Below are 18,204 nucleotides of genomic sequence, written 5' to 3' on the forward strand. Positions count from 1 at the left end.
GAGTACTGGGTAGCTGCAGGAACAGGGTTGGAGAGCCCATGGCATACAGAGTACTGGGTAGCTGCAGGAACAGGGTTGGAGAGCCCATGGTATACAGAGTACTGGGTAGCTGCAGGAACAGGGTTGGAGAGCCCATGGCATACAGAGTACTGGGTAGCTGCAGGAACAGGGTAGGAGAGCCCATGGCATACAGAGTACTGGGTAGCTGCAGGAACAGGGTTGGAGAGCCCATGGTATACAGAGTACTGGGTAGCTGCAGGAACAGGGTTGGAGAGCCCATGGCATACAGAGTACTGGGTAGCTGCAGGAACAGGGTTGGAGAGCCCATGGTATACAGAGTACTGGGTAGCTGCAGGAACAGGGTTGGAGAGCCCGTGGCATACAGAGTACTGGGTAGCTGCAGGAACAGGGTTGGAGAGACCATGGTATACAGAGTACTGGGTAGCTGCAGGGACAGGGTTGGAGAGCCCATGGTATACAGAGTACTGGGTAGCTGCAGGAACAGGGTTGGAGAGCCCATGGTATACAGAGTACTGGGTAGCTGCAGGAACAGGGTAGGAGAGCCCGTGGCATACAGAGTACTGGGTAGCTGCAGGAACAGGGTTGGAGAGCCCATGGCATACAGAGTACTGGGTAGCTGCAGGAACAGGGTAGGAGAGCCCGTGGCATACAGAGTACTGGGTAGCTGCAGGAACAGGGTTGGAGAGCCCGTGGCATACAGAGTACTGGGTAGCTGCAGGAACAGGGTTGGAGAGCCCGTGGCATACAGAGTACTGGGTAGCTGCAGGAACAGGGTTGGAGAGCCCATGGCATACAGAGTACTGGGTAGGAACAGGGTTGGAGAGCCCATGGCATACAGAGTACTGGGTAGCTGCAGGAACAGGGTTGGAGAGCCCATGGTATACAGAGTACTGGGTAGCTGCAGGGACAGGGTTGGAGAGCCCATGGCAGACAGAGTACTGGGTAGCTGCAGGAACAGGGTAGGAGAGCCCATGGTATACAGAGTACTGGGTAGCTGCAGGGACAGGGTTGGAGAGCCCATGGTATACAGAGTACTGGGTAGCTGCAGGGACAGGGTTGGAGAGCCCATGGTATACAGAGTACTGGGTAGCTGCAGGAACAGGGTAGGAGAGCCCGTGGCATACAGAGTACTGGGTAGCTGCAGGAACAGGGTTGGAGAGCCCATGGCATACAGAGTACTGGGTAGCTGCAGGAACAGGGTTGGAGAGGCCATGGCATACAGAGTACTGGGTAGCTGCAGGAACAGGGTTGGAGAGCCCATGGCATACAGAGTACTGGGTAGCTGCAGGAATAGGGTAGGAGAGCCCGTGGCATACAGAGTACTGGGTAGCTGCAGGAATAGGGTTGGAGAGCCCATGGTATACAGAGTACTGGGTAGCTGCAGGAACAGGGTTGGAGAGCCCATGGTATACAGAGTACTGGGTAGCTGCAGGGACAGGGTTGGAGAGCCCATGGCATACAGAGTACTGGGTAGCTGCAGGAACAGGGTTGGAGAGCCCATGGCATACAGAGTACTGGGTAGCTGCAGGAACAGGGTTGGAGAGCCCATGGTATACAGAGTACTGGGTAGCTGCAGGAACAGGGTTGGAGAGCCCATGGCATACAGAGTACTGGGTAGCTGCAGGAACAGGGTTGGAGAGCCCATGGTATACAGAGTACTGGGTAGCTGCAGGAACAGGGTTGGAGAGCCCATGGCATACAGAGTACTGGGTAGGAACAGGGTAGGAGAGCCCATGGCATACAGAGTACTGGGTAGCTGCAGGAACAGGGTTGGAGAGACCATGGCATACAGAGTACTGGGTAGCTGCAGGGACAGGGTAGGAGAGCCCGTGGCATACAGAGTACTGGGTAGCTGCAGGGACAGGGTAGGAGAGCCCGTGGTATACAGAGTACAGGTGGAATATCACCTGTTGCACAGCGAGAGGCTGCATGCTCCTCATTGGATCGTCAGTGGTTGATGGGTGGAGTCAAACCGAAGCAGCCTATCTGATTGAAAAAAACGAACAAGCAGGAAAACGGCCCTCCATTCGCTACTCCAGTTCCTGTTCCTGTTCCTGTTCCTGTTCCTGTTCCTGTTCCTACTCCTGTTCCTGTTCCTGTTCCTACTCCTGTTCCTGTTCCTGTTCCTACTCCTGTTCCTACTCCTGTTCCTGTTCCTGTTCCTACTCCTGTTCCTGTTCCTGTTCCTACTCCTGTTCCTACTCCTGTTCCTACTCCTGTTCCTACTCCTGTTCCTACTCCTGTTCCTACTCCTGTTCCTACTCCTGTTCCTACGGATGAGAAGTCTTTTTCCCCCTGTACCTGTTCCATTTGATAACGGGCCAGTCTAAATCGAAAACTAATGTTGACATATTAGTAAAGACAAGATGAAATTGAGAATAGTCTGATGGTTGAAAATAGGATCACTTGATGAGAGAACAGTGTGTGCAGCCTGAGGCAAGGGACAGAGAGCAAGCTTTTTAGCGACTTTTTCAAATAGTCAATAGACTTTAGTTGCACCTTGCAGCCCATATATACAGTATATACAAAGGTATGTGGACACCCCTTCCAATTAGTGGATTAGCTATTTCAGCCACACCCATTGCTGACAGGTGTATAAAATCGAGCACACAGCCATGCGATCTCCATAGACAAACATTGGCAGTAGAATGGCCGATACTGAAGAGCTCAGTGACTTTCAACGTGGCACCGTCATAGGATGCCACCTTTCCAGCAAGTCAGTTCGTCAAATGTCTGCTCTGCTAGAGCTCCCCCGGTCAACTGTAAGTGCTGTTATTGTGAAGTGGAAACGTCTAGGAGCAACAACGGCTCTGCCGCAAAGTGGTAGGCCACACAAGCTCACAGAACGGGACCGCCAAGTGCTGAAGATTGTAGAGTGAAAAACCGTCTGTTCTCGATTGCAACACTCACTACAGAGATCCAAACTGCCTCTGGAAGCAACGTCAGCACAATAACTGTTCGTCGGGAGCTTCATGAAATGGGTTTCCATGACCGAGCAGCCGCACACAAGCCTAAGATCACCATGCGCAACGCCAAGCATCGGCTGGAGTGGTGTAAAGCTCGCCGCCATTGGACTCTGGAGCAGTGGAAATGCATTGTCTGGAGTGATGAATCACGCTTCACCTTCTGGCAGTCCGAAGGACAAATATGGTTTTGGAGGATGCCAGGAGAACGCTACCTGCCCGAATGCATAGTGCCAACTGTAAAGTTTGGTGGAGGAGGCATTATGGTACGGGCTAGGCCTCTTAGTTCCAGTGAAGGGAAATCTTAACGCTACAGCATACAATGACATTCAAGACGATTCTGTCCTTCCAACTTTGTGGCAACAGTTTGGAGAAGGCCCATTCATGTTTCAGCATGACAATGCCCCCGTGCACAAAGCCAGGTCCATACAGAAATGGTTTGTCGAGATTGGTGTGGAAGAACTTGACTGGTCCGCACAGAGCCCTGACCTTAACCCCATCGAACACCTTTGGGATGAATTGGAACGCCGACTGTTAGCCAGGCCTAATCACCCAACATCAATGCCTGACCTCACTAATGTTCCCGCAGCAATGTTCCAACATCTAGTGGAAAGCCTTCCCAGAAGAGTGGAAGCTGTTTTAGCAGGAAACGGGGGACCAACTCCATATTAATGAGATGTTCACATACTTTTGGTCATGTAGTGTATGTTTTTCTAAGGTTTGTCATTCCCAACTAAAGTTGCCAAATAAATCTAATTCTAGCGTATAGTGCTCGTTTCAATTGATCACTTTTACGCATTAAAATGCCCACTTCATCCCTACAGCCTATAGCATGGCTCATAGCCAGATAACATATAGTGGGCCAACTCATATTCTGTTCTTCTGAAATACACACTACAAACAGCACTGCAGCGGTAAACAAATAAAATCGCTCCTCCATTTCCTGTTGGCTAAAAGTAGAATCGTTCGCCTAATTTCAGTTTATGTGACTAAACAAACAAGTATAGTGCAGAAAAACATTGTACCATCAAAAAATTCAACGCTGTGTAATATATTTTCCATAAAGCAGAAATATTTTCAGCTGTTTGAAGCTGGTGTACAAAATCTAAAGTAAAAGACGCACAAATTAAACTTAAGTAACGGGAAGCATAGAAAGATCACACATAGAACAGATATACCGCTTCTTAGACTGGCTTTCAATGAGAATGACAGATCTATCACACACATTTCTCCCTCTCTTTCTCTCTCTCCCTCTCTTTCTCTCTCTCACTGTCTCGCTCTCACTGTCTCTCTCTCTCTCTGTCTCTGTCTCTCTCTCTCTCTCTCTCTCTGTCTGTCTGTCTGTCTGTCTGTCTGTCTGTCTGTCTGTCTGTCTGTCTGTCTGTCTGTCTGTCTGTCTGTCTGTCTGTCTGTCTGTCTGTCTGTCTGTCTCTCTCTCTCTCTCTGTCTCTCTCTCTCTCTGTCTCTCTCTCTCTGTCTCTCTCTCTCTCTCTGTCTCTCTCTCTCTCTCTCTGTCTCTCTCCGTCTCTCTCTGTCTCTGTCTCTCTCTCTCTCTCTCTCTCTCTCTCTCTCTCTCTCTCTCTCTCTCTCTCTCTCTCTCTCTCTCTCTCTCTCTCTCTCTCTCTCCATTTCTATTCCAGTATTTTCTGAGTGGAAAATTAATTCAGCAATTAGGGAACAAAGAGAATCATATTTGGGAGAAAGAGAGGGAGGAAGGCAAGGAGAGAGATGGAAGAAAGGTAAAGAAAGGGGGGAGAGGTTCAACAACCTAAAAGAGGAGGCTAAAGAGGGGGAGGAGCAGAGAGAGAAAGAGCAGGGAGAAGGTAATTAATGAAGTTCCTTTAATTACCGCTGCTTGTCTCACACACACACACACACACACACACACACACACACACACACACACACACACACACACACACACACACACACACACACACACACACACACACACACACACACACACAGACACACACACAATGAATACCACAATTATGTCATTAAAAAGTTTATAACGTAAAGAGTGAATGAGAGAGAAAAAGGGACAGAAGGAAAAGACCAACGACAACAAAGTATTCTCTGTGGGTGGAGCAGAGGAGAGGAGCGGAGGAGAGGAGAGGAGGAGAGGAGAGGAGAGGAGCGGAGGAGAGGAGAGGAGCGGAGGAGAGGAGAGGAGGAGAGGAGAGGAGAGGAGCGGAGGACAGGAGAGGAGAGGAAGAGAGGAGAGGAGAGGAGGAGAGGAGAGGAGAGGAGCGGAGGAGAGGAGAGGAGAGGAGGAAAGGAGAGGAGAGGAGCGGAGGAGAGGAGAGGAGAGGAGGAGAGGAGAGGAGCGGAGGAGAGGAGCGGAGGAGAGGAGAGGAGCAGAGGAGAGGAGCGGAGGAGAGGAGCGGAGGAGAGGAACGGGTGGATGGGAGAAGAGAGGAACGGGTGGAGGAGAGGAGGAGAGGGGAACGGGTGGAGGAGAGGAGAAGAGAGGAACGGGTGGAGGAGAGGAGGAGAGGGGAACGGGTGGAGGAGAGGAGAAGAGGGGAACGGGTGGAGGAGAGGAGAAGAGGGGAACGGGTGGAGGAGAGGAGGAGAGGGGAACGGGTGGAGGAGAGGAGAAGAGGGGAACGGGTGGAAGAGAGGAGAAGAGGGGAACGGGTGGAGGAGAGGAGAAGAGAGGAACAGGTGGAGGAGAGGAGAAGAGAGGAACGGGTGGAGGAGAGGAGAAGAGGGGAACGGGTGGAGGAGAGGAGAAGAGAGGAACGGGTGGAGGAGAGGAGAAGAGAGGAACGGGTGGAGGAGAGGAGAAGAGAGGAACGGTGGAGGAGAGGAGAAGAGAGGAACGGGTGGAGGAGAGGAGAAGAGAGGAACGGGTGGATGGGAGAAGAGATGACCGGGTGGAGGAGAAGAGATGACCGGGTGGAGGAGAGGAGAAGAGAGGAACGGGTGGAGGAGAGGATAAGAGGGGAACGGGTGGAGGAGAGGAGAAGAGGGGAACGGGTGGAGGAGAGGAGAAGAGAGGAACGGGTGGAGGAGAGGAGGAGAGGGGAACGGGTGGAGGAGAGGAGAAGAGGGGAACGGGTGGAGGAGAGGAGAAGAGGGGAACGGGTGGAGGAGAGGAGGAGAGGGGAACGGGTGGAGGAGAGGAGAAGAGGGGAACGGGTGGAGGAGAGGAGAAGAGGGGAACGGGTGGAGGAGAGGAGGAGAGGGGAACGGGTGGAGGAGAGGAGAAGAGGGGAACGGGTGGAGGAGAGGAGAAGAGAGGAACGGGTGGAGGAGAGGAGAAGAGGGGAACGGGTGGAGGAGAGGAGGAGAGGGGAACGGGTGGAGGAGAGGAGAAGAGGGGAACGGGTGGAGGAGAGGAGAAGAGGGGAACGGGTGGAGGAGAGGAGGAGAGGGGAACGGGTGGAGGAGAGGAGAAGAGGGGAACGGGTGGAGGAGAGGAGGAGAGGGGAACGGGTGGAGGAGAGGAGGAGAGGGGAACGGGTGGAGGAGAGGAGGAGAGGGGAACGGGTGAACATTGACAGAGTAGATAACCATCAAAAGAAGGAGAGCCCGTGGGACAGAGGACAGACTCAAACAGGGAAGGGGAGAGGGGGAGGAGACGGGAGGAAGGAGGTAAAGGGGGTGAGGTGGGGGACAGTCCAAGTCCAAGGTGGAACTTTGATGATGCTAAATTTGGCAAAAGGAGGAGAATGGATGTGTGTGTGTGTGTGTGTGTGTGTGTGTGTGTGTGTGTGTGTGTGTGTGTGTGTGTGCGTGCGTGCGTGCGTGCGTGCGTGCGTGCGTGCGTGCGTGCGTGCGTGTGTGTGGGGGGGGGGGGACTTGCTGAATAGGCTGTGGTTCCAGTTTCATGGGTCTGAGTTTAACAGCAGAAGAATGAGGGAGGACAGAGAGATGAAGAGAGGACAGAGAGACGAAGAGAGGTCAGAGAAATGAAGAGAGGACAGAGAAATTAAGAGAGGACAGAGAAATTAAGAGAGGACAGAGACGAAGGGCGGACAGAGAGATGAAGAGAGGACAGAGAGATGAAGAGAGGACACAGAGACGAAGGGCGGACAGAGAGATGAAGAGAGGACACAGAGACGAAGGGCGGACAGAGAGATGAAGAGAGGACACAGAGACGAAGGGCGGACAGAGAGATGAAGAGAGGACACAGAGATGAAGAGAGGACACAGAGATGAAGAGAGGACACAGAGATTAACTTCTTATGGCTGCAGGGGCAGTATTAATTAGCTTGGATAAAAGGTGCCCATTTCAAACGGCCTCGTACTCAATTCTTGCTCGTACAATATGCATATTATTATTACTATTGGATAGAAAACACTCTCAAGTTTCTAAAACCGTTTGAATTATATCTGTGAGTAAAACAGAACTCATTTTGGTAGCAAACTTCCTGTCAGAAAGTGAAAAATCTGAAATCGAGGCTCTGTTCCAGGGCCTCCCTAATCGTTTGCTTGAAATCTATTAGTATACATGCACTTCATACGCCTTCCACTAGATGTCAATAGGCTGTGAGAGGTGAAATGGGGTCTCTAGCTCTTTCTATGGTCAAAAGAGAGAGCTTGGAATGACAGGACCCCAAATTCCTTTGTTCAGGAAGATGCGGAAAGGACTTCCGCATTGGCTTCTGAAAAGCTTTTGTTATAGACGGCAAATATCTCCGGCTTTGATTTTATTTGATAAATGTGACAATATCATCGTAAAGTATGTTTTTTCAATATAGTTTAATCAGATTATTGAAATTTTTTCGGGAGTTTTGGCGTGTTCCGTTCTCTGCGTTTGTTGACGAAGGAGAGCTTCGCGCCACTTGGCAAGTTTTGGTTGCTAATTCGAGAGGGAAAAAGGACATTCTAAATCCAAACAACGATTGTTCTGGACAAAGGACCACTTGTACAAGATTCTGATGGAAGCTCAACCAAAGTAGGACCCATTTATGATGTTTAAATGTGTTGTTGTGTTTTCCGCCTTGAGTTTTGGCGCTGTGTCGCTATAACGTAAGCTGTATGTCGTAATGAAGTTATTTTTAGAATTCTAACACGGCGATTGCATTAAGAACTAATGTATCTATCATTTGCTGTACAACAAGTATTTTTTAGTAACGTTTATGATTAGTTATTTGGTCAGAATAGGTGAATGTCAGAAATATATCCGGAGATTCTGGAAAATATTTGCTACGTTTTTTACAATGTATAACCACGGATTTCAGCTCTAAATATGCACATTTTCGAACAAAACATAAGTGTATTGTATAACCTGATGTTATAGGACTGTCATCTGATGAAGCTTATCAAGGTTAGTGAGAAATTATATATCTTTTGCTGGTTTGTTACGATCGCTAACTTTTGCTGCTGATAAATGGGTTGTGTTTTTGGCTATTGTGGTAAGCTAATATAATGCTATATTGTGTTTTCGCTGTAAAACACTTAAAACATCTGAAATATTGGCTGGATTCACAAGATGTTTGTCTTTCATTTGCTGTACACCATGTATTTTTCATAAATGTTTTATGATGAGTATTTAGGTATTTCAATTTGGTCTCTGTATATGTTCTAGCTGCTTCGGTGCTATTTCCGATTGTAGCTGCAATGCAAAAATACGATTTATACCTGAAATATGCACATTCTTCGAACAAAACATAGATTTATTGTATAACATGTTATAAGACTGTCATCTGATGAAGTTGTTTCCTGGTTAGTTTGGTTGGTTCTTGGTTAGTTTGGTTGGTTTTGTGCATGCTACCTGTCCTGTGAAAAATGTCTGTGCTTTTTTCTATTTGGTGGTGAGCTAACATAAATATACGTGGTGTTTTCACTATAAAACATTTAAAGAATCGGACATGTTGGCTGGATTCACAAGATGTTTATCTTCCATTTGCTGTATTGGACTTGTTAATGTGTGAAAGTTAAATATTTCTAAAAAATATCTTTTGAATTCCGCGCCCTGCACTTGGACGGGCTGTTGTCATATTGAGCCCGACACCGCCCTGCAGCCATAAAAGGTTAAGAGAGGACACGGAGATGAAGAGAGGACACAGAGATGAAGAGAGGACACAGAGATGAAGAGAGGACACAGAGATGAAGAGAGGACACAGAGATGAAGAGAGGACACAGAGATGAAGAGAGGACACAGAGATGAAGAGAGGACAGAGATGGTACCTGACTCTCTGCTACCTGACTCATTATGCAAAACACCCTTTTCTTGGTCCACTTTAAATATGTATGAGCCTTCTGTGGGTTCGCCCCCAAACTACCTTCTTATAGACTGTGTGGGTGTGTATTAGGTTAAATGCTGTGTAATGGGCTTCTAAATGATTACATTTACATTTATGTCATTTAGCAGACGCTCTTATCCAGAGCGACTTACAAATTGGAAAGTTCAATACATATTCATCCTGGTCCCCCCGTGGGGAATGAACCCACAACCCTGGCGTTGCAAGCGCCATGCTCTACCAACTGAGCCACACGGGACCAATGATGATGATGTGGATGAGCCTGTGTTTAATAGCCTAGGGTCCCAGAGAGAGTCAGAATTAGTAGAGAGAGAGATAGAGAGACAGACAGAGAGAGAGAGACAGAGAGAGAGAGAGAGAGAGAGAGACAGACAGACAGACAGACAGACAGACAGACAGACAGACAGACAGACAGACAGACAGACAGACAGACAGACAGACAGACAGACAGACAGACAGACAGACAGACAGAGACAGAGAGACAGAGCGAGAGAGAGACAGACAGAGACAGAGAGACAGAGCGAGAGAGAGACAGACAGAGAGATAGAGAGACAGACAGAGAGAGAGAGACAGAGAGAGAGAGAGAGACAGACAGACAGACAGACAGAGAGAGACAGACAGAGACAGAGAGACAGAGCGAGAGAGAGACAGACAGAGAGAGAGAGAGAGAGAGAGAGAGAGAGAGAGAGAGAGAGAGAGAGAGAGAGAGAGAGAGAGAGAGAGAGAGAGAGAGAGAGAGAGAGACAGACAGACAGACAGACAGACAGAGAGAGACAGACAGAGACAGAGAGACAGAGCGAGAGAGAGAGAGAGAGAGAGAGAGAGAGAGAGAGAGAGAGAGAGAGAGAGAGAGAGAGAGAGAGAGACAGACAGACAGACAGACAGACAGAGAGAGACAGACAGAGACAGAGAGAGAGAGACAGACAGAGACAGAGAGATGATGACACCCAGTCACCAAGCATCGTCCTCGTCCTCTCACCACCAACCACCCCTTAACCCTACAGCTGTCATACCTCAAAGTCATTGGCCTTGTTGTAGTGCATGTTGAGGGCTCGATAGAGCTCAGACTCCCTGCCCACAGACAGGTCCTCGTTGGTGGTCACTCCCTCGTTGATGGCCTGCCGGGCAAACTTCTCCATCTGGATGTAATAGAACTCTCTGAAGTTACTGAACCACTTGATGAGCTGAGACGTGATGCACCGGTTAAACTGGAGAGAGAGTAAGAGAGGGAAAGAGAGCGGGAGAGAGAGGGAGACAGAGAGAGAGAGAGCGAGAGAGAGAGAGAGAGAGAGAGAGAGACAGAGAGAGAGAGAGAGACCGAGATGTTGAGAGAGAGAGTGAACGCCAGAGACAGAGAAAGAGAGAGAGACAGAGACATTGAGAGAGAGAGAGAGACAGAGAGAGACAGAGAGAGAGAGAGAGAGAGAGAGAGAGAGAGAGAGAGAGAGACAGAGAGAGAGAGAGAGAGAGAGAGAGAGAGAGAGAGAGACAGAGAGAGAGAGAGTAATATTGATCATTATTAATTATTATGATTCCTTTCCTTGTTCTTGGTCTGTTAGAGTATAAACATACATTTTCTTCAGTAATATTAAACTACACTGTCTGTTAAAACTTATTATGGCTGGGGGAAGTATTGAGTAGCTTGGATGAATAAGGTGACCAGAGTAAACTGCCTGCTACTCAGTCCCAGAAGCTAATATATGCATATTATTAGTATATTTGGATAGAAAACACTCTGAAGTTTCTAAAACTGTTTGAATGATGTCTGTGAGTATAACAGAACTCATATGGCAGGCAAAACCCTGAGAAAAAATCCAACCAGGAAGTGGGAAGTCTGAGGTTTGTGGTTTTTCAACTCATCGCCCATCGAATATACAGTGGGATATTGGTCATATTGCACTTCCGAAGGCTTCCACTAGATGTCAACAGTCTTTAGAACCTTGTTTGATGCTTCTACTGTGAAGGAGGGGGGAATGAGGTCTCTTTGAGTCAGGGGTCTGGCATAGTGCCATGAGCTGACCATGCGCGTTCACGTGAGAGTTAGCTTGCGTTCCATTGCATTTCTGAAGACAAAGGAATTCTCCGGTTGGAACATTATTGAAGATTTATTATAAAAACTTCCTAAAGATTGATTCTATACATCGTTTGACATGTTTCTACGGACTGTAACGGATCTTTTGGACTTTTCGTCTGCTCGCGCCTCATGAATTTGGATTACTGGGCTAAACGTGCGAACAAAAAGGAGGTATTTGGACATAAATGATGGACTTTATCGAACAAATCAAACATTTATGGTGGAACTGGGATTCCTGGGAGTGCATTCTGATGAAGATCATCAAAGGTAAGTGAATATTTATAATGCTATTTCTGACTTCTTTTGACTACAACATGGTGTTGTTGTCTGAACGCTGTACTCAGATTATTGCATGGTTTGCTTTTTCCGTAAAGTTTTTTTGAAATCTGAGAAGTGGATCTGTAATTCCATGTATGACACTTGTATTTTCATCAACATTTATGAGTATTTCTGTAAATTGATGTGGCTCTCTGCAAAATCACCGGATGTTTTGGAAGCAAAACATTACTGAACGTAACGCGCCAATGTAAACTGAGATTTTTGGATATAAATATGCACTTTTTCGAACAAAACATACATGTATTGTGTAACATGAAGTCCTATGAGTGTCATCTGATGAAGATCATCAAAGGTTAGTGATTAATTTTATCTCTATTTCTGCTTTTTGTGAGTCCTCTCTTTGGCTGGAAAAATGGCTGTGTTTTTCTGTGACTAGGTACTGACCTAACATAATCCGATGGTGTGCTTTCGTCGTAAAGCCTTTTTGAAATCGGACACTGTGGTGGGTTTATCTTTAAACTGTAAAATACTTGTATGTTTGAGGGATTTTAATTATGAGATTTCTGTTGTTTGAATTTGGTGCCCTGCACTTTCACTGGCTGTTGTCAAATCGAGAAAAAAAAAAGTTACAGAAAAGATAAACCCACAACTACAGTGCCTTGCAAAAGTATTCACCCCCTTGGCATTTGTCCTATTTTGTTGCATTACAACCTGTAATTTAAATAGATTTTTATTTGGATTTCATCTAATGGACAAACACAAAATAGTCCAAATTGTTGAAGTGAAATGTTTTTTTTTTTAAGTGATTCAAAAAATTCTAAAACAATTAATAAATGGAAAAGTAGAATATGAATATTGTATTCACCCCCTTTGCTATGAAGCCCCTAAATAAGATCTGGTGCAATGAATTACCTTCAGAAGTCACATAATTAATTAAATAAAGTCCACCTGTGTGCAATCTAAGTGTCACATGATATGTCACATGATCTCAGTATATATACACCTGTTCTGAAAGGCCGCAGAGTCTGCAACACCACTAAGCAAGGGGCACCACCAAGCAAGCGGCACCATGAAAAATAAAGGAGCTCTCCAAACAGGTCAGAGACAAAGTTGTGGAGAAGTACAGATCAGGGTTGGGTTATAAAAAAATATCTGAAATTGTGAACATCCTACAGAGCACCATTAAATCCATTATTAAAAAAATTGAAAGAAAATGGCACCCCAACAAACCTGCCAAGAGAGGGCCGCCCACCAAAACTCACAGACCAGGCAAGGTGGGCATTAATCAGAGAGGCAACAAACAGACCAAAGATAACCCTGAAGGAGCTGCAAAGCTCCACAGCGGAGATTGGAGTATCTGTCCATAGGACCACTTTAAGCCGTACACTCCAAAGAGCTGGGCTTTACAGAGAGTGGACAGAAAAAAGCCATTGCTTAAAGAAAAAAATAAGCAACTAGTTTGGTGTTTGTCAGAAGGCGTGTGGGAGACAAACATATGAAAGAAGGTACTCTGGTCAGATGAGACTAAAATTTAGCTTTTTCACCATCAAGGAAGATGCTATGTCTGGCACAAACCCAACACCTCTCATCAGCCCGAGAACACCATCCCATCATGCTGTGGGGATGTTTTTCATAGGCAGGGACTGGGAAACTGGTCAGAATTGAAGGAATGATGGATGGCGCTAAATACGGGGAAATTCTTGAGGGAAACCTGTTTCAGTCTTCCAGAGATTGAGACTGGGACGGAGGTTCACCTTCCAACAGGACAATGACCCTAAGCATACTGCTAAAGCAACACTCTAATGGTTTAAGGGGAACATTTAAATGTCTTGGAATGGGCTAGTCAAAGCCCAGACCACAATCCAATTGAGAATCTGTGGTATGACTTAAAGATTGCTGTACACCAGCGGAACCCATCCTACTTTAAGGAGCTGGAGCAGTTTTGCCTTGAAGAATGGGCAAAAATCCCATTAAGTAGATGTGCCAAGTTTATAGAGACATACCCCAAGAGACTTTCAGCTGCAATTACTGCAAAAGGTGGCACTACAAAGTAATGACTTTGTGGGATGAATAGTTATGCACGCTCAAGTTTTCTGTTTTTTTAATCTCATTTCTTGTTTGTTTCACAATAAAAATATTTTGCATCTTCAAAGTGGTAGGCATGTTGTGTAAATCAAATGATACAAACCCCCCCAAAAAATCTAATTTAATTCCAGGTTGTAAGACAACAAAATAGTGAAAACTTTCGCAAGCCAATGTACATCAACAAATAAGTATTTATACCGGTAAATGTGTGTTTTAATATTGTTTTCTTTGGCAACTGTGATATTATATTATATATTACATTATATTACATTATATATTTTATTACATATTATATTATATTACATATCATATTATATTACATTTTCCCTCTAGTACTACTACATAACACGATCTGTGTGATGTCCCTGCTCTTACTACACCACAGGGAGGTGTGTGTGTGTGTGTGTGTGTGGGTGTGTGTGTGTGTGTGTGTGTGTGTGTGTGTGTGTGTGTGTGTGTGTGTGTGTGTGTGTGTGTGTGTGTGTGTGTGTGTGTGTGTGTGTGTGTGTGTGTGTGTGTGTGTGTGTGTGTGTGTGTGTGTGTGTGTTTAGTGGAGTGGAAAAACAGCTTTGACATGGAGATTAGAACAGGCATTGTTACAAGACATTGTCTCATAGGAACAAGGGATAAGAGAGAGGGGGGGAAACGAGGCAAAGGGAGGGGGATGAGTGGAGAGGAAGGATAGAAGGAGAGAGAGGGAAAGGGAGGGGGGTGAGAGGAGAGGAAGGATAGAAGGAGAGAGAGGGAAAGGGAGGGGATGAGAGGAGAGGAAGGATAGAAGGAGAGAGAGGGAAAGGGAGGGGGGTGAGAGGAGAGGAAGGATAGAAGGAGAGAGAGGGAAAGGGTGGGGGGTGAGAGGAGAGGAAGGATAGAAGGAGAGAGAGGGAAAGGGAAGGGATGAGAGGAGAGGAAGGATAGAAGGAGAGAGAGGGAAAAAGAGGGGATGAGTGGAGAGGAAGGATGGAAGGAGAGAGAGGGAAAGGGAGGGGGTGAGGGGAGATGAAGGATGGAAGGAGAGAGAGGGAAAGGGAGGGGGTGAGGGGAGATGAAGGATAGAAGGAGAGAGGGGGAAAGGGAGGGGATGAGAGGAGAGGAAGGATAGAAGGAGAGAGAGGGAAAGAGAGGGGGATGAGGGGAGATGAAGGATAGAAGGAGAGAGAGGGAAAGGGAGGGGGATGAGAGGAGAGGAAGGATGGAAGGAGAGAGAGGGAAAGGGAAGGGATGAGAGGAGTGGAAGGATAGAAGGAGAGAGGGGGAAAGGGAAGGGGGATGAGTGGAGAGGAAGGATGGAAGGAGAGAGAGGGAAAAAGAGGGGATGAGTGGAGAGGAAGGATAGAAGGAGAGAGAGGGAAAGAGAGGGGGATGAGAGGAGTGGAAGGATGGAAGGAGAGAGAGGGAAAGGGAGGGGGATGAGAGGAGAGGAAGGATGGAAGGAGAGAGAGGGAAAAAGAGGGGGGATGAGTGGAGAGGAAGGATGGAAGGAGAGAGAGGGAAAGGGAGGGGGGATGAGTGGAGAGGAAGGATGGAATGAGAGAGAGGGAAAAAGAGGGGATGAGTGGAGGGGAAGGATGGAAGGAGAGAGAGGGAAAGGGAGGGGGGGTGAGTGGAGAGGAAGGATGGAAGGAGAGAGAGGGAAAGGGAGGGGGGATGAGTGGAGAGGAAGGATGGAAGGAGAGAGAGGGAAAAAGAGGGGATGAGTGGAGAGGAAGGATGGAAGGAGAGAGAGGGAAAGGGAGGGGGGATGAGTGGAGAGGAAGGATGGAAGGAGAGAGAGGGAAAGGGAAGGGGGTGAGAGGAGTGGAAGGATAGAAGGAGAGAGGGGGAAAGGGAAGGGGGATGAGAGGAGAGGAAGGATAGAAGGAGAGAGAGGGAAAGGGAGGGGGTGAGAGGAGAGGAAGGATAGAAGGAGAGAGAGGGAAAGGGAAGGGATGAGAGGAGAGGAAGGATAGAAGGAGAGAGAGGGAAAGGGAGGGGAGGCATTTTTCAGGGATGGTCAGAGGGTGACAACATGAACATTAGGTGGGCATGTTTTGAGTGTGTTTGACCATATGCCCATTGTGTGTGTGTGTGTGTGTGTGTGTGTGTGTGTGTGTGTGTGTGTGTGTGTGTGTGTGTGTGTGTGTGTGTGTGTGTGTGTGTGTGTGTGTACACACACACACACAAACGAGCATGCTGAAAACACACACACACACACACACACACACACACACACACACACACACACACACACACACACACACACACACACACACACACACACACACACACACACACACACACACACATACCAAACTAACCCCCACTAACCTATTACTCCACAATCAGCACAAACTAAAAAGACAGACAGATATAGAGACAGACAGACAGAGACAGACAGATACAGAGACAGACAGATACAGAGACAGACAGATATAGAGACAGACAGACAGAGACAGACAGATATAGAGGCAGACAGATACAGAGACAGACAGATATAGACACAGACAGACAGAGACAGACAGATATAAAGGCAGACAGATACAGAGACAGACAGATATAGACACAGACAGACAGAGACAGACAGATACAGAGACAGACAGATACAGAAACAAACATATATAGAGACAGACAGATACAGAGACAGACAGATATAGAGACAGACAGATATAGAGACAGACAGAGGGAAACAGAGGGAAAACGTCTGGGAGATATAGAGACACACAGAATGCCAGGTGGAGTTGGTGATGAAAAGGGGAGATAGAGAGAGTGTCATCCCTATTGTGTTTGCCTGACAGGGTGTTTTCAGTGGAGGGAAGCCCTGTAGGGAGGTGTTAGCGGGAAACACACGCACGCACGCACGCACGCACGCACACACGCACACACACACACACACACACACACATTACATTTCAATTCCAGTAAACCAAATGTCAAATCCAGTTCCAAATGTTCGGAACTGAAAAGAGGAGAATTGTCTGTAATGTCAGTATACTTCCTGAATTGTCTGTAATTTCAGTATACTTCCTGAATTGTCTGTAATTTCAGTATACTTCCTGAATTGTCTGTAATTTCAGTATACTTCCTGAATTGTCTGTAATTTCAGTATACTTCCTGAATTGTCTGTAATTTCAGTATACTTCCTAAAATGTCTGTAATTTCAGTATACTTCCTGAATTGTCTGTAATTTCAGTATACTTCCTGAATTGTCTGTAATTTCAGTACACTTCCTGAATTGTCTGTAATTTCAGTATACTTCCTGAATTGTCTGTAATTTCAGTATACTTCCTGAATTGTCTGTAATTTCAGTATACTTCCTGAATTGTCTGTAATTTCAGTATACTTCCTGAATTGTCTGTAATTTCAGTATACTTCCTGAATTGTCTGTAATTTCAGTATACTTCCTGAATTGTCTGTAATTTCAGTATACTTCCTGAAATGTCTGTAATTTCAGTATACTTCCTGAATTGTCTGTAATTACAGTATACTTCCTGAATTGTCTGTAATTTCAGTATACTTCCTGAATTGTCTGTAATTTCAGTATACTTCCTGAATTGTCTGTAATTTCAGTATACTTCCTGAATTGTCTGTAATTTCAGTATACTTCCTGAATTTTACATCCCACAGAGAGAGGCTGTTGATGGTACGTTTAGAGACATCAGAAGGATGTTGATGGTGGGGGACGTTTAGAGACATCAGAATGATGGTGATGATGGGGGACGTTTAGAGACATCAGAAGGATGGTGATGGGACGTTTATAGACATCAGAAGGATGGTGATGATGGGGGACGTTTAGAGACATCAGAAGGATGGTGATGGTACGTTTAGAGACATCAGAAGGATGGTGATGGGACGTTTATAGACATCAGAAGGATGTTGATGGTGGGGGACGTTTAGAGACATCAGAAGGATGGTGATGGTGGGGGACGTTTAGAGATGGTGATGGGGGGGGACGTTTAGAGACATCAGAAGGATGGTGATGGTGGGGGACGTTTAGAGATGGTGATGGGGGGGGACGTTTAGAGACATCAGAAGGATGGTGATGGTACGTTTAGAGACATCAGAAGGATGGTGATGGTGGGGGACGTTTAGAGATGGTGATGGTGGGGGACGTTTAGAGACATCAGAAGGATGGTGATGGTGATGGACGTTTAGAGACATCAGAAGGATGGTGATGGTGGGGGACGTTTAGAGACATCAGAAGGATGGTGATGGATGGGGGACGTTTAGAGACATCAGAAGGATGGTGATGGGACGTTTAGAGACATCAGAAGGATGGTGATGGTGGGGGACGTTTAGAGACATCAGAAGGATGGTGATGGTACGTTTAGAGACATCAGAAGGATGGTGATGGGACGTTTAGAGACATCAGAAGGATGGTGATGGTGGGGGACGTTTAGAGACATCAGAAGGATGGTGATGGTACGTTTAGAGACATCAGAAGGATGGTGATGGGACGTTTAGAGACATCAGAAGGATGGTGATGGTGGGGGACGTTTAGAGACATCAGAAGGATGGTGATGGTACGTTTAGAGACATCAGAAGGATGGTGATGGGACGTTTAGAGACATCAGAAGGATGGTGATGGT

General features: G+C 46.7%; 1 protein-coding gene across 2 annotated transcripts in view; it reads right to left on the reverse strand.

The window, feature by feature from the left end:
* LOC139563628 (prospero homeobox protein 1-like) overlaps positions 1-18,204 on the reverse strand; it is a 69,772-nt gene that overhangs the window by 16,710 nt on the left and 34,858 nt on the right. For both annotated transcript variants that reach the window (XM_071382467.1, XM_071382466.1), the window contains exon 6: positions 10,215-10,409. In XM_071382467.1, coding sequence (XP_071238568.1) covers positions 10,215-10,409 — 195 coding nt within the window. The remainder of the gene's footprint in view (positions 1-10,214; positions 10,410-18,204) is intronic.

Source organism: Salvelinus alpinus, chromosome 34 (genome assembly GCF_045679555.1).
Source record: "Salvelinus alpinus chromosome 34, SLU_Salpinus.1, whole genome shotgun sequence".
Taxonomy (NCBI): Eukaryota; Metazoa; Chordata; class Actinopteri; order Salmoniformes; family Salmonidae; genus Salvelinus; species Salvelinus alpinus.